The sequence below is a fragment of the Lipotes vexillifer genome, unplaced genomic scaffold, assembly GCF_000442215.2.
Source record: "Lipotes vexillifer unplaced genomic scaffold, Lipotes_vexillifer_v1.1 scaffold753, whole genome shotgun sequence".
NCBI classification, from domain to species: Eukaryota; Metazoa; Chordata; class Mammalia; order Artiodactyla; family Lipotidae; genus Lipotes; species Lipotes vexillifer.
This window is the reverse complement of record NW_006783618.1, coordinates 982,857-1,007,271: the sequence shown is the minus strand read 5'-3', so window position 1 is coordinate 1,007,271 and position 24,415 is coordinate 982,857. Positions and strand designations below refer to the sequence as shown.

Here is a 24,415-nt window from a genome sequence, read left to right as displayed (position 1 = left end):
TTTGTTATGGACACTTGGAATGTTTCCATTTTTTGGCCATTATGAATAATGCTTGTATGAACATTAGTGTACAAATCTCTGTGTGAATGTATGCTTTTAATTCTCTTGGGTATATACCTAGGAGTGGAATTCCTGGGTCACATGGTAACTCCATGTTTAACTTTTTGAGGAACTGCCAAACTGCTTCCCAAAGCAGCTGTACTAGTTCACGATCCCACCAAAAGTGTATGAGGGTTCTAATTTCTCCACATTCTCACCGACACTTATTATTACAGCCATCCTAGTGGGTATGAAGTAGGGTTTTGATTTGCAGTTCCCTAAGGATTAAAGATGTTGAGCATCTTTTTATGTGCTTATTATTCATTTGTATATCTTCTTTAGAGAAATGGCTATTTTGGCCATTTTAAAATTGGATTTTTTGTCTTTCCATTGTTGAATTTTAAGAGTTCTTTTTATATTCTGGCTACTAGTCCCTTATGAACAACAGTTATTTTGTATATCCAATGATACAGTGGCTGTGAGAGCTTTATAAACTGCAAGAGACGTCGCAAATTAAACGAAGGCACTGACGAACAGGCAAAGGACAGAAGCCAGCGGTTCCACGCTGGTGGTCGAGGCCGGGGGCCTCCCAGACACAGCCAGCGTCTCAGCCTGCGCGCACAGTCTTCCCACCCCACAGCGCCCCGCCCCCCGCCCTTTGACCCGTGCCGTTTCCGGTTGGAGACGTGGCTCGAGGCCGCCATCTTGGCAAGAGGCGAAGCGGCTGGCGCTCCTGTCAGGGGGGCAGTAGGTCCGGAGCGGCCGGTGCTCCCCTTCCCCCGACCCCAGCCCTAGCTGCAGTGGCGCCGGAGCTCGGGTGCGCCCCACCACCGCCGTCGCCATGGTAAGACCCGGGCCGGGCCCAACTCCCGGGTCCCGGCCTGGCTCGACCGCTCTCCCTGCTGCCGGCCTGTGCTGGGGCCAGAGGAGCCCCGCCCCGAGGGCCCGGAGCTGGGCGCTTCCCCCGGGCTCTGGGAGCAGGGTGGTCTTCCGCACCCCGTGCCCGACCTCCCGGGAGATCCGAGGGACCTGACTCCAGTCCCTCTGTGGTCGCGCCCACACCCCTCCCCCGCAACCAGCTGGACACCCTCCTCTGCCGGGACCCGGGCCCTAAAACGGGGCCAGGGTTGTTGCTCTGCAAGAACCTCTTAGTGATGTCCCTTGGACCCCACGCTGTGGACCTGGGCGCTAGTGTCCAGCAGGTTCCGTGGGCACCTAGGGTGGGTGCGAGGGTTCTCTCTCGAGGGTTCTCTTCCTTTTGTAAAAAGCTCACCTCTCATCCCCGGTGTTCCGTAGGCCGTTGAAGTTTGAAATCTAAACCCATTAGCGTTCAGGACTTTTTCTTTAGTTTGTTTGAAAAGGACAAATAGAGGAAAGTTCGAAAGGAGGCATAGAACAGGAAGGAGTAACTTCTGACACTAATTTGTCACTAATTTGTCGGGCCCAAGTGTCCCAGAAACCTGCCACCTACTTCTGTAGATCTTAGGTGGGTCCATTTGTCAGTGTGATTGAGTGTACACTGTGTATAAGAGCATTGGGAAAATGTGAGCCGAGTTCTCGATATCACAGGCTTTCTGCCTTCAGGGAGCTTGTCGTTCTGGTGAAGTGAAATGTGAATGTGGCATATCGTAATCAGATATCTCACAGGAGGGAGGAGGGGTTTATACTCTGGGACCTGTCACTTGCCTTCAGTTGCATTATCTTTTGTGTTCTCATCTATTGTTAAAATTAACGTGGGTGCGAGATGGGACACAACAGTGCTCACTCCACTGCCTCTTTCTTTCTCACTACGATTTGTGGATATTTATGAAGTAGGAGAAATTTTTTGGTTCCAAACAAGCTAGTAATTTTTTTAAGTGCACTTTATGCCCTTCAGTCTTTTGAAGGACATTCTTTTTTTTAATTCTCTTTTTGTCAATAGATTATTAATTTGATTTAAAGCATCTTCCTACACACTTCAGAGATGACAGTATAATTTGGTGCCAATCATTAAGTTCTGTTCACGACCTTTTTAGATGAGAACTTGGTTGGTGGGGGGGATTCATGCTTGGGCTTTAAACCACTGAAAGGTTTTCTTCAGCTTCAGGCATATAAATTGCATCAAGTAGGTTTACCTCATAAAACTTTTATGTTGGATGTAAAATTTCCCAAAACTCCTTTCCTTCGTTTCCACTAGGAGGCTTGGTATTTGGGTAGTGATTTTTAAACTGCTTCCTTTATACATCCTGGATGTACCTATAGTGCATTTCAGAGTATATTGTAATATTAAAAGCAAAATTAAAGTCTTGTATTATATAAACGAAATATAGATTAATCTTTACAGAAACCTCTGTTGAAAAGTTCTTGGAACCTCATACTATTTTTTTTCCTAGTACGATTTTTAATTCATAGATAACCAGAGGGATGCTAGAGCCCTAGGTGTTGAGTGGTAAATATAAAAATATAAATTTTGCATGTTATTTGGACATGTGTGCGTATACATACAGTTGTGTCATGTTTAAATATGCATATGTTTCTGAATTACTTGGGACTTGGCATGATCCAGATACCTACAGATTTGTGTACTCTGGATAACAACTTATCTCAGTACATTCTGTAAGACATTATTAAGTATTTTTCTGTGTAATGTTTTCGGGTTCTATTCCTTTACAGAGAGATCCCTGGACAAAGAAAGATCCAAATAGGGTAACATTTTGTAAGATTTCTTGGATCTAAAAGTTGTATCCAAACTTCTGAAAGTTGATTTTCCCTCAACATTTTATTATAAAATTTTCAGACATGTAGGAAAGTTGAAAGAGCTTTACAGTGAACACCCCATGTAACCATCAGCTAGATTCTGTAATTAACATTTCACTGTTCTTGCTTTATCACGCATCTAATGATCCATTCATCCCTGTAGCCATCTTTTTTTTTAAATGCGCTTTAGGGTAAGTTGTAGATATCAGTATGTAAATGTTGATTTTTGAAAAATAAATTTCCCTTAGCTTTAGTTACTGAAGTTGGTGCAAAATGTTCTACACTACAAAGTCCTTCTAGAGAAATAAATGAACAAATGGAAAAACAAATGGCCTATGATGACTTTGTTATAAAATGAAGTACAAAAAAAAGCATCTTTTGATTTGATCTTTTTTTCTAGCTTTCTGCAAATTAATGAGAACATGTTCTTATTTTCTTAACACTTGTCAGATATCATTATAGTCAGTTCTTTTTCTTAGTAAACTTATATTTGAATGAACATGATATTAAGTGTCATGGTAGCCCTAATCTGTAAAATCTTTACTTATCTACAGAGTGCTGTCCTCTTCTTATTTACTAAGTATAGGCAATGAGTAAATTTACTGTAGTGATCACATTAAATATAAATTATCACAATATGTTCAGTTTCCAAGAGTCATTAGTTATTAGAAAGTTAGATTTGGGTTTGTATGGCTGGTCTACACATGATGGGGGCGGGGGGAGACTGAAATCCTACACAGTAATAACAGTTCCCAGTTAGGGAGTTATTATTGTTTTGGTTTTTCTTTTTTTCTTTTTCATATACAATACAGCAGCTGCACAGCTATTGTATTCTTTATGTATTTTTTTTGATTGTTGTTAGAGAGGAGAGTGAAGAATGAAAATGATTTTCTTGAGTTTCTTTTGATTTACCATCTTATTTATTCTCCAAATAGAAGGTACACTGCAGAAACTGAGAACAATGTCCTTTATTTATTTATTTTTATTTATTTATTTTTTTTTGCGGTACGCGGGCCTCTCACTGTTGTGGCCTCTCCCGTTGCGGAGCACAGGCTCTGGACGCGCAGGCTCAGCGGCCATGGCTCACGGGCCCAGCCGCTCCGCGGCATGTGGGGTCTTCCTGGACTGGGGCACGAACCCGTGTCCCCTGCATCGGCAGGCGGACTCTCAACCACTGCACCACCAGGGAAGCCCTGTCCTTTTATTTTTATACTCTACAGGTTTTTGTTTTAGAACAGAAACTTGTGATGAGCTTAAAACTCTCACTGAGTAACTTCAGGTTTTGGTTTTGTATGTACTCTGTATTTTATTGTAATCTTCCCCCTATTTGATTTTATTTGTAATCACTTCATGCATACAAGAAAGAAGAAATGGTCCTCTATGACAGTTGTAGAAGCTGGCCTTAATATGATCATGAATTACATATATATCATCATTACAGTGAATTACGAGGAACAAAGTGATTGGCTAATTCTGGAAGTGAGGAATACTGAAGCATTTAGAGGTTCAAGGAAGTCCTTGACTTTTTTCTTTAGGGAATTATGCGTATTTATGCTGAATTACTACCTGTTATGCTTGGATTGTTGTGTCTTCCTGGACTGGGGCACGAACCCGTGTCCCCTGCATCGGCAGGCGGACTCTCAACCACTGCACCACCAGGGAAGCCCTGTCCTTTTATTTTTATACTCTACAGGTTTTTGTTTTAGAACAGAAACTTGTGATGAGCTTAAAACTCTCACTGAGTAACTTCAGGTTTTGGTTTTGTATGTACTCTGTATTTTATTGTAATCTTCCCCCTATTTGATTTTATTTGTAATCACTTCATGCATACAAGAAAGAAGAAATGGTCCTCTATGACAGTTGTAGAAGCTGGCCTTAATATGATCATGAATTACATATATATCATCATTACAGTGAATTACGAGGAACAAAGTGATTGGCTAATTCTGGAAGTGAGGAATACTGAAGCATTTAGAGGTTCAAGGAAGTCCTTGACTTTTTTCTTTAGGGAATTATGCGTATTTATGCTGAATTACTACCTGTTATGCTTGGACCTCTATCACTGGTGGGGATGAAGGGATGATATGGCAGCTATCTGACACACGTATACTATACACACACATGATTTGTTTTGGTTAGGCAGGTTGCCTTCTGGCAGCTTAATATCAATGTAAAGTATGGTTCCAAAGTATTGATAGTGGGACTTCCTTGGTGGTCCAGTGGTAAGAATCCGCCTTCCAATGCAGGGAACGTGGGTTCGATCCCTGGTCAGGGAGCTAAGATCCCACATGCCACGGGGCAACTAAGCCCATGTGCTACAACTACTGACCTCATGCACCTCAACTAGAGAGTCTGCGTGCCACAAATTACAGAGCCCATGAGCCGTGGAACCCACGGGCCACAGGTACAGAGCCCAGGTGCACTGGAGCCCGTGCCACAACTAGAGAGAGAAAACCCACGTGCCACAACTAGAGAGAAGCCCACGCACCAATAAAAAAACCGAAAAAACCAAAGTATTGACAGTTACCACTGGAGCAGTGGGTGTGAAATGGAGGTATTCCTGTTGCTGTAAAGTTTTCAGATGCTTACACTTATAGAATCTTAAAGATACAAAGGCACTTTCACATAAACTAACCTCTATTTTCACATAAACTAACCTCTATTTTTTAAATTTATTTTTGATATTTATTAATTTATTTTTGGCTGCCTTGGGTCTTCGTTGCAGCACGCAGGCTTTCCCTAGTTGTGGCAAGCAGGGGCTACTCTTCATCGCAGTGCACAGGCTTCTCATTGCAGTGGCTTCTCTTGTTCCGGAGCACAGGCTCTCGGGCACACAGGCTCAGTAGTTGTGGCTTGCGGTCTCTAGAGCACAGGCTCAGTAGTTGTGGTGCACAGGCTTAGTTGCTCCACGGCATGTGGGATCTTCCCGGACCAGGGCTTGAACCTGTGTCCCCTGCATTGGCAGGCAGATTCTTAACCACTGCACCACGAGGGAAGTCCCTAACCTCTATTTTAGGGATATTTCCAGAAACAATTAAGTGACATCCAAGGAAACATAATTAGTGGCAGAGGCAGAACAGAAACCTAATTCTCCAAGTTTCTTTACTCAAGGAACTTTCTGATCCATGTAGTTAAAGCTGGGTAGCAGAGTGTTGTTATTTAATCCAAAAACAAATGACAATATATTCAAAGCATTTTAAGTATTATTAAGAGAAAAGTTGTCTGACAAAGTGTAACCTAATGGGAAATTTTGTTTTTTTAAACAGTCCTGAAGAGATCATCTACATAACTTCTGGACCCTCAGTTTTTGTATCTATAAAACGATCAAGGGCTCTTGAAAGTTTGTTTTAGGTCTAAATGCTTTTTTCCAAAAATGTAAAAAAAAAAAAAGTATAGTAACTGTATGGAGAATCATATTTATTCACTCTTCACCAAAGAAAATCAGATCAAATTAAAGTAGGAAAAATTAACCTACCTTTTAGTATATACTATTTTTTAATAATTGGTAAACATTTATGTGAAGGGAAGCTTAATTATTTAAAGGCGTTTAAGATGAATGTTAATTTAGAGTAGGTTAAATTTATCTTGTTTCGAGCTAACCATACCTTCCACCCATGTTAATAACTGTGTTATTAATTAATCATGGATAACAGTGAATAGAAACCTTTGTCAGCTTTGTGGATCCTCTGATTGTGGTGTCTTGGGTGTTTTGAGGTTTAGAGTTATGCTTAGTGTTGGGCCCTTTGGTCCTATTTTGGGAGCCTTATTCTGCTTATATCTGGATAGTGGAATGTCTCAAAGAGAGTCCCAGAGTTCTGCTTGGTACCTACTATTTTACCCTACTGTTTCTTCATCTTTACATACTCAAATTCCCTGATTCATCGAAGCATAATTTAAATGCTGTTTCTTCCATCAAGTCATCAGTGATCTTGTGAGCTAGAAGTAATTTCTTCCTCTGAATTCCTATAGCGCATTACTTAACACATTCTGCCTAGTATTACAGTTATTTATGTTTGTGTCTTATCCCTATTAGCCTGCTGCTGCCTTTTTTTTTTTGAGTTATAATCGACATATAGCATATTACTTTCACATGTACAACATAATAGTTTGATATTTGTATGTATTGTGAAATGATCACCAAAATAAGTCTAGTTAACATTCATCACTATACATAGTTACAAAAAAATTTAGTTTTGGGGGGATGCAAAGTTTTGAGATCTTACTAGATTTGTTAAGAGAAGAATGCCAGTCTTTCTGATTTCCTCATAGTATTCCCAGAGAGCATCTAGTGTGTATAGTAGGTGTCCAATAAATAATTATTTAGTTAGTTCTTATAATAATACTGCTAAAATGGAGATTGCCACTGCTTATAATTAGCCTTTGACCATGCCTAATCAATAAAGCAAAGTGGGTGAATTGCCCCTCTACATTGCGTACACCTTTCTGGTTACAGGTTGCCTTTAATTTCCCTTTCATGTTGCCTTGATGTTAATTTTTACCTGAACTCTGTCTGTATGGTATGGAGGTGTTTTAAATTCCAGCTGCCTAAGAACTACCCTGAAACATACAAACATTGTTTCTAACAGGCTTATTATTATTATTAGGTATGTTAGACATGGGCTTTGTATTAAATCAGCATATTTATATAGGTCTGAAGGTTTGGTCTGAGCAGTCCTTTCTCTGAGTAGACTTTTTTTTTTTTTGCGGTACGCGGGCCTCTCAATGTTGTGGCCTCTCCCGTTGTGGAGCACAGGCTCCGGACGCACAGGCTCAGCGGCCATGGCTCACGGGCCCAGCCACTCCGCGGCATGTGGGACCCTCCCGAACCGGGGCACAAACCCGCGTCCCCTGGATCGGCAGGGGGACTCTCAACCACTGCGCCACCAGGGAAGCCCTCTCTGAGTAGACTTTTGACTTCAAGTGTTTAAATTGCGCTGTGCTTAGTATCTTTACTGTGGCTTATTCTGTTCCTTCAAAACCTCATAAAATTCTAAGGTGGGGTACCATACTTCTTAGGACTGTGGTTCCCGGCCCTTTTTTTTTTTTTAGTGAGGAGCGCTTCTATAAGTATTAAATTTATGATGTGCTTCTATTTATTAGTAATATTTCTCACTGCATAAAGTGATTCTCCATGGGTCATTTGAGAATTACTACTCTAGAGGATCTATGAATTCTCTGACATTATATGTAAAATTTTGTGGGGAGTCCATTTGCATTATTTGAATATTAAAATACTGCCAAACCCATAAAAGTAAAAGTCCATTGCCTTGAAGTGACAAATTTTTTAATGACATGCATTTCTTGGCAAGTTTATTATTAATAATGGTGCTGTTTTACATTGTGTGTGTGTTTTACGTTTACATATTTTGTGGCATAAGTTGTATAGCTTTGGCTTACAGTTTTATTACACTCATTTGGTCCTCATAATAGCTTGTGAGGTAGTCAGATGATGCTCCATTTTCTCAGAGAGGAAACTGAGGCTAAGAGAGGTTGAAACGTAACTTAAGTCAGACAGATAGTAAATAGAAGAACAAAAAGTAGGATCCAAATTATCTCACTTCCAGTCATTTAATTTTCCTGGTATATTAACTTAGTTCTTCACAAATTTAGAACACTATTTCTAATTCACATAGTCTAATTCACATAGGAGAATCCAATGTGATGTGATCCCAAATATAAGGGAATTCCTCATTTACCTGATGAGAATATTAAGAAGAAAAGCTTTTCAGAATATAAAACTTTTAGGACTATAGCACAAATAGTTAAATATGTTCTTAAAGTATTTAATAATTTACTTATACATATTGTTAAAGTTACATAAATAAGATTTCTGAGAAATAATTCCTTTTTTCTGTTCTTATATTCATGAAAGTTTATCCAAGTTCTTCACAAGCATCATCATCACTAGGTCTTCTTTTTGAATTACCAGTTTTTTAGAACTTTTATACGTTGAGTTTTTTGATATTTGACACTTTTTGAATTCATATATTATGTTGATACTTTTGGAAATTTTAACCCATTTGTATAACATTATGACAGTTGATTTTAAAAGAAATATTTTTTGGGAATTCCCTGGTGGTCCAGTGGTTAGGACTCCATGCTTTCATTGTCGTGGGCCCAGGTTCAATCCCTGGTTGACGAACTAAGATCCCGCAAACCTTACTTTATTTGGATGTACATGTCATACAAAGCTTTAGTGAACCAATACAGAGACATACTTGCTTATCATTCATAAGCTAAAGCAGCAACTACCTTTTTCTTTTTTCTTTCTTTTTTTGCAGTGGTTGAACATGGTTTGGTTGAAACATGAACCTCATATGATAAAAATTAATGTGAGATCAAATTTCTTGAGTATATTTGGTTTTAGTCTTCAAACAAGTCTCTAAGTCTCTTGCCTGGTGACAATTTTAGGTCAGTTTCTTCTCTTTCGAGATTAAGGTATTATCATTATGTGTGTACCAAAAATTACAGGAGTCCTTGCCCTTATTTGAAGAAATTTTTCCTTATCTCACACTATTAATTTAAAGACATGGATGGTGGACAGTGTGGGGAATACAGTCTATATATAATATCTTTGTATGGTAGCAGATGGTAACTAGATTATCATGGTGATCATTTTGAAATGTATAGAAATATCAAATAACTATGTTGTATACCAGAACTAACATTGTGTTGTAGGTCAGTCATACTTTAAAAGTAAACAAACAAACAAACTCACAGAAAAGAGATCAGATTTGTGGTTACCAGAGGCAGGGGGTGGGGGGAGGGAGAACTTGGATGAAGGTAGTCAAAAAGTGCAAACTTCCAGTCATAAGATAAATAAGTACTAGGCATGCATTGAACAGTATGATAAATATAACTAATACTGCTGTATCTTATATATGAAAGTTGTTAAGAGAGTAACATCACAAGTTCTCATCAGAAGGAAAAAAAATTTTTTTTCTATTTCTTTTTGGCTGCACCGTGCGGCTTGCGGGATCTTAGTTCCCTGACCAGAGATCGAACCCAGGTCCTTGGCAGTGAAAGTATGGAGTCCTCTAACCACTGGACCGCCAGAGAGCTCCCTTTTTTCTATTTCTTTAATGTTGTATCTATATGAGATGATGGATGTTCACCAAACTTACGTGGTAATAATTTCATGATGTATGTAAGTCAAATCATTATGCTGTACATGTTAAACTTTTACAGTGCTGTATGTCAATTACATTTCAGTAAAACCAGAAGAAAAAAATGAAATTAAAGACATGGAATCACCGGGACTGCCCCGGCGGTCCAGTGGTTAAGACTTTGCCTTCCATTGCAGAAGGCGTGGGTTCAATCCCTGGTTGGGGAACTAAGATCCCATATGCCGTGGGGTGTGGCCAAAAACTTAAAAAAAAAAAAGACATGGAATCACCATGATGTACACTTAAAATATCTCACATTTTTATATGTTAATTTTACCTCAGTAAAGCTGAATTAAATAAAATTCTGTGGCCAACAACAACAAAATAGTAAAGTTAAAGACATGAGGTGGGAGATTTCCTTTGAAAAGAATGGGTCATAACCTTGTTGCATTTTTATTCTTTTTCTGGGATCCTTTACTCCGCTCAGTATATCTAATTGCCTCATGCCTAGGTGGTAGCAGAAACCTCCCAAGCAGCTGGTGATGGTGAAAAATACATTTAAGTACAAAACTGTTTATTTTTTTAAAAAAAACAAACTATTTATTTTAAAAATTATAAATATTTTGGGGAAAATGACTGTTTTGGGACTTTTAAGCTAGCTTATTTGCCACTCTTGCAGTAACTGTAATTTTATACAGTTTTATTACAGTTATAAAACTGTACTTTTATAACTGTAATTTTATACTCTATACCTCTCTGTATGTCTAAAGTATTTTATCTTTTTAAAAGGATATAACTTACAAAACAAGATTCTTCCTAAGAGTATTTATTTATGATGTAGAACTACTTTCTTTTTTTTAACTTTTTAATTCTATACAACGTAACTTTATGCTGGAATAATTAAGGTAAGTTTCAATATAGAGTTGATAGACTCAGGAACATAAAATTGTATAACTCCCTTAAATGAGCTTCTTTCTAAACTTGCAGTTGTTATTTGGGAAATAGAGCAGTTGATAGCATTATTCTTGAAATTTCACATGAGAAAATTTGCCTGATGTTCATTGAAAGCAAATCAATCAGTAAAAATACAAGTCTGTTTGGTAGAGGGAAATTATTTACTTTTTCAATATAAATTGTTTTTACCTAGCTGCTTGGAAGTAAGCGTGATGGTAATTATCTCCCAAATACCCTAATGACCTATCCTTGATGAATAAGGACATTGTGTTCTCCTATAATTATTATAAAACTGTTTTGCTGTTTTGGAACTATGAGAATATTTATTCAAATTGACTAACTTGTTTTTTCTTCAAGCTGCTCACCTGTAGAGGACAGGTTTCTGTAAAGCTGAGAAGCCTGACCAGTAGGATGTTGATATTTCAGAGGTTGTATCCTAGGATTGAGGCTTCCAAAATGTGTAAATAGTCTTTTTGTTTCCTGTCCTTGTGAACTTTTGGGTTCCTGTACTGAAGAGACTACTAACACTGTACTTAATATTCTTACTACTCTGCTAATGGCATTTGGTCTTCTCTTCTTTGATGCTTTATTCATTTTGTTTAATGAAATGCCAGACTCTGAAAAAAAGACTGTTAGTCTTGATCATTGCCCAGTGTCAAAACCTGTATGAAACATTGAGTCATTTAGTTTTTCATTTTACAGATTGTTTGCATGTCTGGAGGTAAGATAGTGTGGGATGGGAAGGTTAATCAAAGAGCAGAAGATAAATTTAGACTCACTAGATTGGTTCCATATTCTAGGTAAAAATGAAAGGAAAGGTCAGGGGCCTTGTATAAATCTTCAGTCTGCCTGATCAGACCTCTCTTTTGGCTGTGGAGATCTCTATTCTCCCTAGAAAAAGTTTAAGCTCTTCTTTATGGGTCTGCCAAAGCAGAGAGCAACCCAGTTTTGAGTCACAGGGGATCCATTCATAATGTATGTGTAGACCTAGAAAAAATTATTTCTTTACTAAGTTTTTCTCTAGGTATGTTATTGAGAAACAGGAGTAATAGTTTCATTTTCATCTACTTTAGCTTTGTTTTATGAATGACATACTATAATTAAAAGAGCAATGAAGTAGAGTTTGAAAGTCAGCATTCTAATAGTAGTCACATCACTAAATAACTGAGTGTACCATTCTGCAGAAGATGTGAGGATGCTGAGAAAACACATGTAAAGAAATAATTAATTAGTACTTATTTATATGTTCCCGGCAGGTGCTGTTGGCAGCAGCAGTCTGCACAAAAGCAGGAAAGGCTATTGTTTCTCGACAGTTTGTAGAGATGACCCGAACTCGGATTGAGGGCTTGTTAGCAGCTTTTCCAAAGCTCATGAACACTGGAAAACAACACACATTTGTTGAAACAGAGAGTGTCAGATATGTTTACCAGCCTATGGAGAAACTGTACATGGTACTGATCACTACCAAAAACAGCAACATCTTAGAAGATCTGGAGACCCTAAGGCTCTTCTCAAGAGTGGTAAGAGTCCTGTAATATTGGGTTACAGTTTTTGTTTTTAAATTTTTTGTGTAAAACTGTTTTTCCCCCAAAGCAGCTGATGCTTATCAGTTTGCATGTTCTATGCCCCCAGCCCTCATCCCAGCATCTTATTGCTACAGCTCCTATTCATTCAGCAGACACTTACTGGGTATCCTAGACTGTAAGTATTACAAAGGAGAATATGAGAACTGCCCTTTTGTTTCCCATTTCTCTAGCAGTTACTCTAACCTGCCTTTGTGGTTCTGACACTTATTTGGCCATATTTTTAGATAATATTCTTCAGGTAAGATTTGTTGATGTAGCCACACACATAAAAGACTTTATGCCACAGACTTGCTTAAAATACAGAGTAGCAGAAGGAGCTAATAAAGGGATTTAGGCTTATTGAAATTTGTGTATTTTAAAGGATGATAACTGGAAAACAAAACTGCTGATAAATTCTAAATCTTTCTTTTCCATTGCTCTCCATGATTAGATTCCTGAATATTGCCGAGCCTTAGAAGAGAATGAAATATCTGAGCACTGTTTTGATTTGATTTTTGCATTTGATGAAATTGTTGCCCTGGGATACCGGGAGAATGTTAACCTGGCACAGATCAGAACCTTCACAGAAATGGATTCTCATGAGGAGAAGGTGTTCAGAGCAGTCAGAGAGGTAAATAGGGTCTTCTCTGGGACAGCTGGTTTGTATATCTTTCTTTTAGGCTTCATTATCTGATTTTCCCTTTTTTATTTGCTAGTCTAGTCTGTACTCAAAGCTACATCCAAGTATATATCTTCTTGTAGACTCAAGAACGTGAAGCCAAGGCTGAGATGCGGCGTAAAGCAAAAGAATTACAGCAGGCCCGAAGAGATGCAGAGAGACAGGGCAAAAAAGCACCAGGATTTGGGGGATTTGGAAGCTCCACAGTGTCTGGAGGTAGCACAGCTGCTATGATCACAGAGACCATCATTGAAACTGATAAACCAAAAGTGGCACCTGCACCAGCCAGGTATAATCCAGTGTATCACCCAGAATGCAGTCTTAGAATGGCAGATGAAGGCTGTATGTATGTATCTCAGAGTGATATCTGATTTTTAGGCAAACTGTAAATAACAAGTGGCTTGATGAAGTAAGATGTAATATTAAATTTGGCTGCATAATATGGGGATAAAGGAGAAATCTGAATGTGGTGTTTTTCCTTTTGTATAAAAGAGAGTTCTTTTACAAATTATAACATGATCTCAATTTCCTATGAGAGTTGTGTTATTTTGGGAGAAGAGGGGATATTTAACTGTTTAAGGAACATGTATTTTTAATCTAGTGTTCATGAATGGATTTAAGGGAGAATCTGAACTACCTGAAATTATGTGAAAAAGTTCGTTTGTACACAGGTATATTTATCTGGATAGAAGGTACAAAGTTTTCATCAGATCACACATGCTTATGAAAGTATACCTGTGGTCTTTAGGTACTTGAAGCTTATATGGGTTTTTTTGTTTTGTTTCTGGCTGTGCCCCTGTGGCATACATGATCTTAGTCCCTGACCAGGGATGAACCTATGGCCCCTGCAGTGGAAGCACAGAGTCCTAACTACTGGACCACCAGGGAATTCCTGAAGCTTATATGTTAATTGTGACCCAGCTGTCAGTTCGATCAGGGAATAGTCTAGTTGTCCACTAAACACGAGGAAGCTTGTGTTTTTTCCTTGAGGTATTCACATTCCCCTTAAAGAACAGCTTCAAGGAGAGCTTCAGTGATAGAGAATTATTAGTTTTTAACTTTTTAAATCATGTGTGTATTTTTGTGTGTATGTGTGTGTTCTTCCACTTAGGCCTTCAGGCCCTAGCAAGGCTTTGAAACTGGGAGCCAAAGGAAAGGAAGTAGATAACTTTGTTGACAAATTGAAATCTGAAGGTGAAACTATCATGTCCTCCAGCATGGGCAAGCGTACCTCTGAAGCAACCAAAGTGCATGCTCCACCCATTAATATGGAGAGGTAAGTAGTAACTCTTTCAGTAAGAACAGACCACGTAGTGTTAAAAAAAATTATCTCAATGCACTGTAAATTCTTTGTGTGTCTTAATTTTTCCAGATTTAAAACACTTCCTACTGTATAGCACAGGGACGTATATTCAATATCCTGTGATAAACCATAATGGAAAAGAATATGAAAAAGAATATATATATGTATAACTGAGTCACTTTGCTGTACAGCAGTTAAGCACAACATTGTTAAATCAGCTATACTTAAATAAAATTTTTTTTAAAAAGTACATTCTAGGTATTAACATGAGGTCTTCCCCCCTCCCCGCTTTAAACATGATTGGGGGCTCTCAGCTGTTTTCTATTTAAGTTTAGAACTTACCTTTCTATCAACTCTGTGGTGGCTAAATTAAACAAAAATAACTTTGCTTTGTGCCTAGTGTGTACTTTGTCTCTTAAAATGGAGTGGAATTAGAGGGCTAGAGCCATGATTAGCACTATACTATATTTTGGCATGTCTTTTTCTAATTAATTTTTTTTTAATTTTAATTTTTTTTAAGAGGTTACTTTTTTTTTTAATTAATTTATTTATTTTTGCTGTGTTGCATCTTCGTTTCTGTGCGAGGGCTTTCTCTAGTTGTGGCAAGCGGGGGCCACTCTTCATCGCAGTGTGCGGGCCTCTGACTATTCGCGGCCTCTCTTGTTGCAGAGCACAGGCTCCAGACGCGCAGGCTCAGCAGTTGTGGCTCACGGGCCCAGTTGCTCCACGGCATGTGGGATCCTCCCAGAACAGGGCTCGAACCCATGTCCCCTGCATTAGCAGGCAGATTCTCAACCACTGTGCCACCAGGGAAACCCTTAATTTTAATTAATTTATTTTTGGTTGCATTGGGTCTTCATTGCTGCACGTGGACTTCCTCTAGTTGCGTCGAGCGGGGGCTACTCTTCGTTTGTGTGCACGGGCTTCTCATTGCGGTGGCTTCTCTTGTTGTGGAGCGTGAGCTCTAGGCGCCTGGGCTTCAGTATTTGTGGCACACGGGCTCAGTAGTTGTGGCTCGCAGACTCTAGATCGCAGGCTCATTAGTTGTGGCACATAGGCTTAGTTGCTCCATGGCATGTGGGATCTTCCCAGACTAGGGCTTGAACCCGTGTCCCCTGCATTGGCAGGTGGATTCTCAACCACTGCGCCACCAGGGAAGTCCTTCTAATTAAGTTTTAAGGAGGACAAAATTTATAAATATCTTTATTGGCAAATAATGTATTATCTTTTGCCTTTTAAGTATTTGAACCCAGTATAGAATATTTTGATTTGTCTCTTATCTCAGGACTGTGGTACTGTTTGGTAACATTTTTAAGTGGTAGTTATCAAGTTCACATATTCATGACTCAGATTTCTTGTTTTGAAGCCCAGACCTTCTACTGTTACTGATGGTTTTGAGGTCAAGTGAAAGATGAGTCTGGGAGGATACCTCTGTCAGGTGTGCATAAAAGAGGAGTATGTTGTATGTCTTATTCTGTATGAAATGAACAGGGTTACGTCGGGATAAATCTCTTAAATCACTAAAGCTCCTGTGCCATTCCTAGTAGTTGCTTTGAGGGAGACAGAGGCTTGACACTATTTTAATAAGATGTTGGAGACTGTCATGTACTAGAGAGGACTTGAGACTCCTTTCTGAATGATGAAATACTTCTTGAGCATGGAGCAAACGCTTGTGAAGGTAAATGAGACCCTGCATTGTCTTAAGATACATTCCTCTGTGGTCTTGAGTCTCATGCCTTTGTTTCTGGGAAGTCTTAGAGGTTAGAACAGAACAAAGTACGATGCCAGAATAGTCTTTTTAAGCCTCTGCAGTTCACCCAGCTAAAAATAGTTTTAGTACGGAATATGGATAGATTGTACTTAATAATTGCCCATAGCAGTAGCACCTTTTATTTTACTTATTTTGAAAACTAGATTATACATTCATGTAGTTCAAAATTCAAAAGGTTCAAAGGGTATTGAACTAAAATTTCTTCCTCCCGCCCAGCCATGCAGGTTTCTCTTTTTGGAGGCAACTAGTATTAACTAGTTTTGTTTTGTTTTTTGTTTTAAATTTTTAAAATTAAAAATTTTTTGGCCACGCCTCATGGCATGTAGGATCTTAGTTCCCCAACCAGGGATTGAACTCGTACACCTGTGGTGGAAGTGCGGAGTCTTAACCACTTGGATGCCGGGGAAATCTCAGTATTAACTAGTTTTTGTGTGAATCTTCCAAGAGGGATAGTCTATGTATAGATGAATAAAAACATGGTATGATTTCTGTATTTCTCCTTTTTATACATTAGTGGTGGCATACTAGACACATTTCCAATTGCTTTTTTCACTTATTTCGAAGATAAGAATTTCCTTATTTGAAGCTATAGAGACATGACATCCAAATGCAGTACCTTACCCTAGACTGGATCTTGTACTACTATAAGGGGCATTATTAGATCAACTGACAAAATTGGCATATGAATGGTAGATTAAAGTATTGTGTCAATGTAAATTTACAAAGTTGATAACAGTACTGTGGTTATGTGAAAGAATATCCTGTTCTTACAAAATACACTCTGAAAATGTTTAGGGGTAAAGGGCCATGATGTATATATTCTGCCTGTAAATGGTTCAAGGAAAAAAGTAAAATATATTTATATAGAGAGAGTGTGCAAATGATAAATGGGATAAAATGTTAACAATAGATAAAAAGGGTATAAATGTATTTCTGTTATAATTTTAATTTTTGAAATTTTTTTCAAATAAAAACCTTTTTCAATTGTTCCTCTTTTTTTTTTTCTAATTGCCCAGTATTCATTTTTGTGGATATACTTTTATGTATTTAAGTAGTCCCCCTATTGACGGACATTTGTTTCTAAACTTTTGCTATTACAAACAATTCTTCAGTGAATAACTTACTACATTGTTTTGCACAGGTGAGAATTTATCTGTAGGGTGAGGATTTGTTGAACCAAAGGGTGTAATGCCTTTTATTTTATTTTATTTTATTTTATTTTTTAGGGATAAAGGTGGTTTTCCTTTTTTTAATTGAAGTATAGTTGATTTATAATGTTATGCTAATTTCTGCTATACAGCAAAGTGACTCAGTTATGCATACATATATATAATATATACACATTCTTTCTAATTTTTGTTTATTTTAAATTTTATTTGTTTATTTTTGGCTGCATTGGGTCTTCATTGCTGCGCGTGGGCTTTCTCTGCGGCGAGCGGGGGCTACTCTTCGTTGCAGTGTGCGGGCTTCTCATTCAGCGGCTTCTCTTGTTGCAGAGCACGGCTCTAGGCACATGGGCTTCAGTAGTTGTGGCATGCAGACTCAGTAGTTGTGGCTTGTGGGCTCTAGAGTGCGGGCTCAGTAGTTGTGGTGCACGGGCTTAGTTGCTCTGCGGCATGTGGGATCTTCCCGGACCAGGGCTCGAATACATATCCCCTGCATTGGCAGGTGGATTCTTAACCACTGCGCCACCAGGGAAGTCCCCACATTATTTTTTAATATTCTTTTCCATTATGGTTTATCCCAGGAGATTGGATATAGTTTCTTGTGCTATATAGTAGGACCTTGTTGTTTATCCATTCTAAATGTGATAGTTTATATAACACTTTAAATTTTGATACATATGGCTGCAGCACCTTTAAATAAGTTGCTTATGGCTAATCACCATTAAACGCCAGAGAAAGAGAGTTCTGGTTTTTACCTGTCTGAGCAGATTTATCATTCTTTCTCTACAGTGTGCACATGAAGATTGAGGAAAAGATAACACTAACCTGTGGACGAGATGGAGGATTACAGAATATGGAGTTGCATGGCATGATCATGCTTAGGATCTCAGATGATAAATTTGGCCGAATTCGTCTTCATGTGGAAAATGAAGACAAGAAAGGGGTGCAGCTACAGGTGTGTAGAGGCTTTTGATAAGGGAGTATTAAGGCTTTTGTCTACCTAACACAGTCTTTCTCAACTGGAATTCCCTGTATGAACCACAGAACACAGAAGATTATTTAACTTATATAACTAGTGCCCTTCTAGATGCATAGGAGAGAAGTTAATTTATTACCTATAGTGGAAGCCTTGAATTGATAAATGCCTTCCCAAACCAGTTGGGAATGACTGACAGCAGCTGTATTAGTATGGCCTTTTAATACTGGAATTGAGTGAAATGTCATTTTGAAATCTAATAAATGACTTCATACTCACAAAGGTACAAAGAGATGCATATTTGTTACTGTTATGCAAAGAGTAAATTCATTTAGGATATTGCTTGAAATATAATTAAAAAAACAAAGTTTTAAAACTTAATAGGGTGGTATTTTATTTTATTTTTGGCTGCGTTGAGTCTTTGTTGCTGCACACAGGCTTTCTCTAGTTGCAGTGAGTGGGGCTATTCTTTGTTGCGGTGCATGGGGTTCTCATTGAGGTGGCTTCTCTTGTTGCAGAGCACGGGCTCTAGGTGCCTAAACTTCAGTAGTTGTGGCATGCGGGCTCAGTAGTTGTGGCTCACGGGCTCTAGGGCATAGGCTCAGTAGTTGTGGCGAACAGGCTTAGTTGCTCCACGGCATGTGGGATCTTCCCGGACCGGGGCTCGAACCCGTGTTCCCTGCACTGGCAGGCGGATTCCTACCCTCTGAGCCACCAGGGAGGTCCCGGCAGGCGGATTCTTAACCACTGCGCCACCAGGGAAGCCCGGGGGGTATTTTATTAAAGCAGGTTATGACACTAAGTTTACTCATTTTGCTCCTATATAAACTGCCAATGCTTGTTTTGTTAGCTGAAGGGCAGTATCTAATGGTATATTTGAAAAGTACATAAAATTCTTAAAAATGAATATGTATGTTCCACCTACCTGGCTATGTAAGAGACCACCTTTATATTATTACAGTTGTTCTTGTTACAGTTTATTCAGATGGTTGATCTTACATCTCTCGTCACGAGAACAAAGCCTTTTCAGTGAAGAAACTGGTTTTGTCTACGTTTTATTCCACTCATGACCAGCACACAGTTGTCTTTTGGAAGTAGTGCTTATATTATTTGCCAGTAGCTTTGCTGACTCATAAAGTCTATGTAGTCTGCTATCCAAAAGTTACTTCTTTTTCCTTTTTTCTCCTAATGTGACTTCTTTTAAAATGATCAGTTCATCTTAGTTGGCCTGAGTTTGAACAACTTTTAGGCAAAATTGCAACTAAACTTTCCACAGAGCTTTTCCCTCTCCTGTCTCCTTAGTATAAGGCCAGGACTGCTATGTGACCCAGCCAGCTGATCAACGTCTGACCCTAGTCTTCTATTTGGCAAGCTTGGCCTCACCATCAGGCTGCTCCCTATGAAGTATTTTTGTAAAGGACTTGGTTAATGGTCTTTTCACTTTTTCAGTTACAAAGTTACTAACTTGTTACTTACAAACAAAATGGCTTAGAGTTGAAATTACTTTATTACTATTTTTTAAATGTCTTAAATCTTTAAAAGTCTTTGAAGAAGGGAAATATTTCTTCAAAATCAAAAATAATTGGAATTTTTTAGGCACCCTGTTTTAGATGTTTAGATTATGGGCCATGTAAGACCAAAAGGAATTTATTTCCTGTCTTATAATGTCTGAACCTCAGAAGTTTTCTTTCCCTTCTCATTTCAGACCCATCCAAATGTGGATAAAAAACTTTTCACTGCAGAATCTCTAATTGGCTTGAAGAATCCAGAGAAGTCATTTCCAGTCAGTAGTGACGTTGGGGTGCTAAAGTGGAGACTACAAACCACAGAGGAGTCTTTTATTCCACTGACAAGTAAGTGCCTCTGGCCAGTCCTACTAAGCTGGACTGCACTGAGAACTAGAAATAGCCCTGGCTTGTACCTTCTTCATTGCCACAGTTCTTTTTCACAAAATGACCTTTCAAAATGGACTCAGTGCTATATTTAGTGTATTTTGGTAATAAGTAGCTTAAATTTTAAACACTTTTAATTTTGAAACCATTATTTTTAGTAGTTTACACTAGGATGTTTAAGGCCTGCACTTGTCAGTTTTGATTTGCCATCTTAACTTTCCTCCATTCTTTTTCTAATGTTCTAATATACCTGCTTTGCTTTTCTCTTCAGTTAATTGCTGGCCCTCAGAAAGTGGAAATGGTTGTGATGTCAACATAGAATATGAGCTACAAGAAGATAATTTAGAACTGAATGATGTGGTTATCACCATCCCACTCCCGTAAGTACCCCACATAATCATTTTTTCTATAGCGAGCTTATATAACTAGTCTTTTGGAACTCCTTTTGGAGGCAGCACTTAGCTGGCTATCCATTCTAAGATACTTGTTTCTCATAAAGGTCAATTGTGAAAGAAACCAGGTACAAAAGGCTGCATACTTACTATATGATGCCACTTATAAGACATTCTGAAAAGGTATTACTCTTGGAACAGAAATCAAGCATTTGATTGCAAAGAGAAGAAGCATTTGATTGCAGAGGAGCACAAAGGAACTTTTGGAGATGATGGAAATGTTCTATGACTTGATTGTAATGGTGCTTACAGGATACATTTGTCAATGCATTGAGCTGTACACTTTTAAAGGAGTGGATATTACTGATGTTAAAGCCAAACAAGCAAAGCTGGTTATAGTTCTAGGGCTGTGTTTTCAGATATTGGTCTTCAGATTGTTCATGTAGTAATGAAAGTTTCCAGAAGGAGGAGCCAATTCTCAGTCAGACTTTCTCTGCTTTGTTTTGCAACTCTTGAAGGAATCGAGTCTGACAGACTGAATTTTTCTTTTTCACTTTCTTCTCTAAATTTTCAGCTAAAGATGAGATTATGTTTTCAAGGGTACTATTCTTGCTGAAACAAGATATCTACATTAGTTTCAGTCAATTTTCTAACAGCTTTATTGAGGTGTAGTTGACGTGATAAACTACACGTATTTAAATTATAAAGTTTGATAAGTTTTGGCATGTATGCACCATCATCACAATTAAGATAACAAAAATATGCATCCCCCCAGAAGTTTACTTCCGGTAAGTTTTTGATGTGTGCTTAAATGGCCTACTTTCTAGGATCATCTGGAAATACTGTCTACTTTATCTCCTCACTAGCATTTCTAGTGACTGAACTATTATTACTTCACCATTGAATCCCTGCTTCTCTGCTCTGCCTTTCAGCACCCCCATGATTAAGTACAGGGCTTAATTATGCATACCCAGTAAGTGAGTTCTTAGTGTGTCTATACTATTAAATTGCTTGGTTATTATTACAGAGAAAATGGTTCTAATTTAATCTGTAGTTGTGTTCAAATTAATTTTAATTTAATTTGAATTAAAATTAAATCTAATTTATTTGTAGTTTGATTCAGGCCTTTACATGGCCAGGTCTGGTTTTAGTCATTCTTATTTCCATTTTTTAAAATATGCTTTATTACCAATATCCCCTTTAATGGGCTAATCATCTTATTCTTCACAGCTTGGTTATTATTTCAGAACAATAGATGGCTGCCTTGAACCATTGTGAGACTTGGGCGTTGGTGACAGGTGTGGGTTTTATTTTGTCAAGATTTATTTTACTAGACTATTTTTAGGATGCCACAAGTTTTAGGCCTCTCCATCTACCCTATAATTGTGGTTATGGTGGTTTCCTGTGTCTTAGTTCAACTTTGCAATAGTCTCCAGAAGAGACCCTTAGACAGCATTTTACCCTATTGTCTAGAACTGATCAAATTAGAGGATCTCAGAATCAGAATTGGAACAAGGGCAAAGGGAAGAAACATATATACAACTGGGACCATAAAATTGATAGGGAAGAGTTAATTGTGTTATATCACCCTTAAAGATTTCTTTGTCTCCCTTATTTACCCTGCCTTTAATGCAAACATTGGATGTCACTGGTGAATTAAAAGATGGTAAATTTAGAGTGTGTAGGAGTAGCTGGCACTGCCTGTCAGCCGTGTGCGGGGATGCACAGTGCGTCCTGACTAGCCCTGGTTCTCTTGCAGACTAAGGACAACTATGTAATATCTCTCTTTCCCATCAGGTTCACATTTTGCCCAGGGGTAATTGTGCTTTCACTTATCAAATAAAAGTTCAGTTACTGGATTATAAATCAAATAAACACACTGGCATCAACTACAATAAGTTTTAAATCCTTCTAAAATCTTTTTTTTTCTGCAGTACGTGGGCCTCTCACTGTTGTGGCCTCTCCCGTTGCGGAGCACAGGCTCCAGACGCGAAGGCTTAGCGGCCATGGCTCACGGGCCCAGCTGCTCCGCGGCATGTGGGATCTTCCCGGACCGGAGCACGAACCCATGTCCCCTGCGTCGGCAGGTGGACTCCCAACCACTGCGCCACCAGGGAAGCCCCTAAAATCTTTTAAAAACATCCTCTCAAAGGTCCAAATTCATCTCCATTCTAAATAACCACATAATGATGTTTTAAGTTCTCCCCCACTGTTATTATCAACCTGTTTTTCCCCTCATTGGCACCTGTGAAGAGAGCTACACTATGTTAAAATTCCATCATGACAAGGCAGCAAACCATTAGTGCAGTATTTTTGGAAATACATCCCACTTTACACATTTGTCAGTCTCAGTCCCCTGCCAGCTCCAGATCTAGTCCATAAGTTGGAGCAGCCCAGGACTATGTTTGCCCATTACTTAATGGTTGCATATATCTGTACCTACAAAAGGAATGAATGAGACCCTTGGCCAAGGTTAAGGGTCCTTGAAGTTATCAGGGAGTCTAATTTTTTCTAGGACTATATAAAAGTGGGCAGAATTTGAGGAGCATAATCAAATTTCAGGCTGGTTTTCCTTGGCATAGTTCTTCTAGCTCTGGACAGCTAACTTGACACGGATGTTTCTTGTGACAGATCTGGTGTCGGCGCACCGGTGATTGGTGAGATTGATGGTGAATATCGACATGACAGTCGACGAAATACCTTGGAGTGGTGCCTGCCAGTGATTGATGCCAAAAATAAGAGTGGCAGCCTTGAGTTCAGCATTGCTGGGCAGCCCAATGATTTCTTCCCTGTTCAAGTCTCCTTCATCTCCAAAAAAAATTACTGTAACATACAGGTACCCCTGTTTAATAGAGAACTTATATGGGGAAAGTGGTAGGACGGATACCTGATAGGCAACATGACTTCATGGTCAGAGCAGAAATCAGAAAAGCTGATGTCCCCGTGGATTCCATTGCTGCCTCATTGTGTAATCTTGGTCAGTTCTTCACCTGCTTTGTCTCAGTTTTCCTCTCTAGATCAAAGTAAAGAAATTGAATATGACTACATATAAAAGTACTTATGGGTTGTGCAAGACTCATATCTCTTAGTTGCCTGTTTTTTTTTAAATAATCTCATGTATCTTAAAATCCATTTGCCAAAATACTCAACACATGACTTAGTAATGCCTTCTGTATTGTCACTTGGTTTGATCCCAAGGAATGAAAGAAAGTTTATTTGGAAGACAAAATTACTGCCAAAAAAGGTGATTCTAATACAAATAGATAGTTTTTGTGTTCTTTTATGTCACAGCTTCCCTTCATTAATACAGATAATCGTAAGCCAATTCTGTTGTAAACCTTGTCCTTAAGGTAGGCAGGCAAAGCAGGGGAAATCTGTGAACTGTTTGTTTATTTATTTATTTATTTATTCATACATTCATTCATTCATTCCGTGCCATGCACCTTGTGGGATCTTAGTTTCCTGACCAGGGATTGAACCCAGGCCCATGGCAGTGAAAGCGCTGAGTGCTAACTACTGGACTGCCAGGGATTTCCCTGTGAACTGTCCTTCAGATCATTATTTTTAACTCTTTGTTCTTCCAGCTTTCAAGTTGCATTATAAGCACCGAGTTTATATTGTTATCTTCCCCTCCGACTTGTTGCTTTGCTTGTCATTCTGATTTTCTTCCCAGATGGTCTCTGTCTCTCCTGAAAGTGCTTGGGAAGTTATAGTTGTATCTGCTGGATGATTCCAAAGAGCAGTCCTCCCTCCCTCCCTCCCTCCCTTCCTCCCTCCCTCTCTCCCTCTCTCCCTCTCTCCCTCTCTCCCTCTCTCTCTTTCTCTCTCTCTCTCCC

The 24,415-nt window shown here is 38.8% G+C and overlaps 1 protein-coding gene across 2 annotated transcripts in view; it reads left to right on the top strand.

The window, feature by feature from the left end:
• The first annotated feature begins 722 nt into the window (after positions 1 to 722).
• ARCN1 (archain 1 coat protein complex I subunit delta) overlaps positions 723 to 24,415 on the top strand; it is a 25,288-nt gene continuing 1,595 nt past the window's right edge. Inside the window, exons 1-9 of one of the 2 annotated variants that reach the window (XM_007456307.1) lie at positions 741 to 883; positions 12,092 to 12,355; positions 12,852 to 13,031; positions 13,163 to 13,368; positions 14,191 to 14,355; positions 18,109 to 18,274; positions 20,001 to 20,148; positions 20,459 to 20,567; positions 23,211 to 23,415. In XM_007456307.1, coding sequence (XP_007456369.1) covers positions 881 to 883; positions 12,092 to 12,355; positions 12,852 to 13,031; positions 13,163 to 13,368; positions 14,191 to 14,355; positions 18,109 to 18,274; positions 20,001 to 20,148; positions 20,459 to 20,567; positions 23,211 to 23,415 — 1,446 coding nt within the window. In that variant the 5' untranslated portion in view covers positions 741 to 880. Of the gene's footprint in view, positions 884 to 12,091; positions 12,356 to 12,851; positions 13,032 to 13,162; positions 13,369 to 14,190; positions 14,356 to 18,108; positions 18,275 to 20,000; positions 20,149 to 20,458; positions 20,568 to 23,210; positions 23,416 to 24,415 lie in introns of both variants that reach the window. The other variant, XM_007456308.1, reaches the window with a different exon arrangement.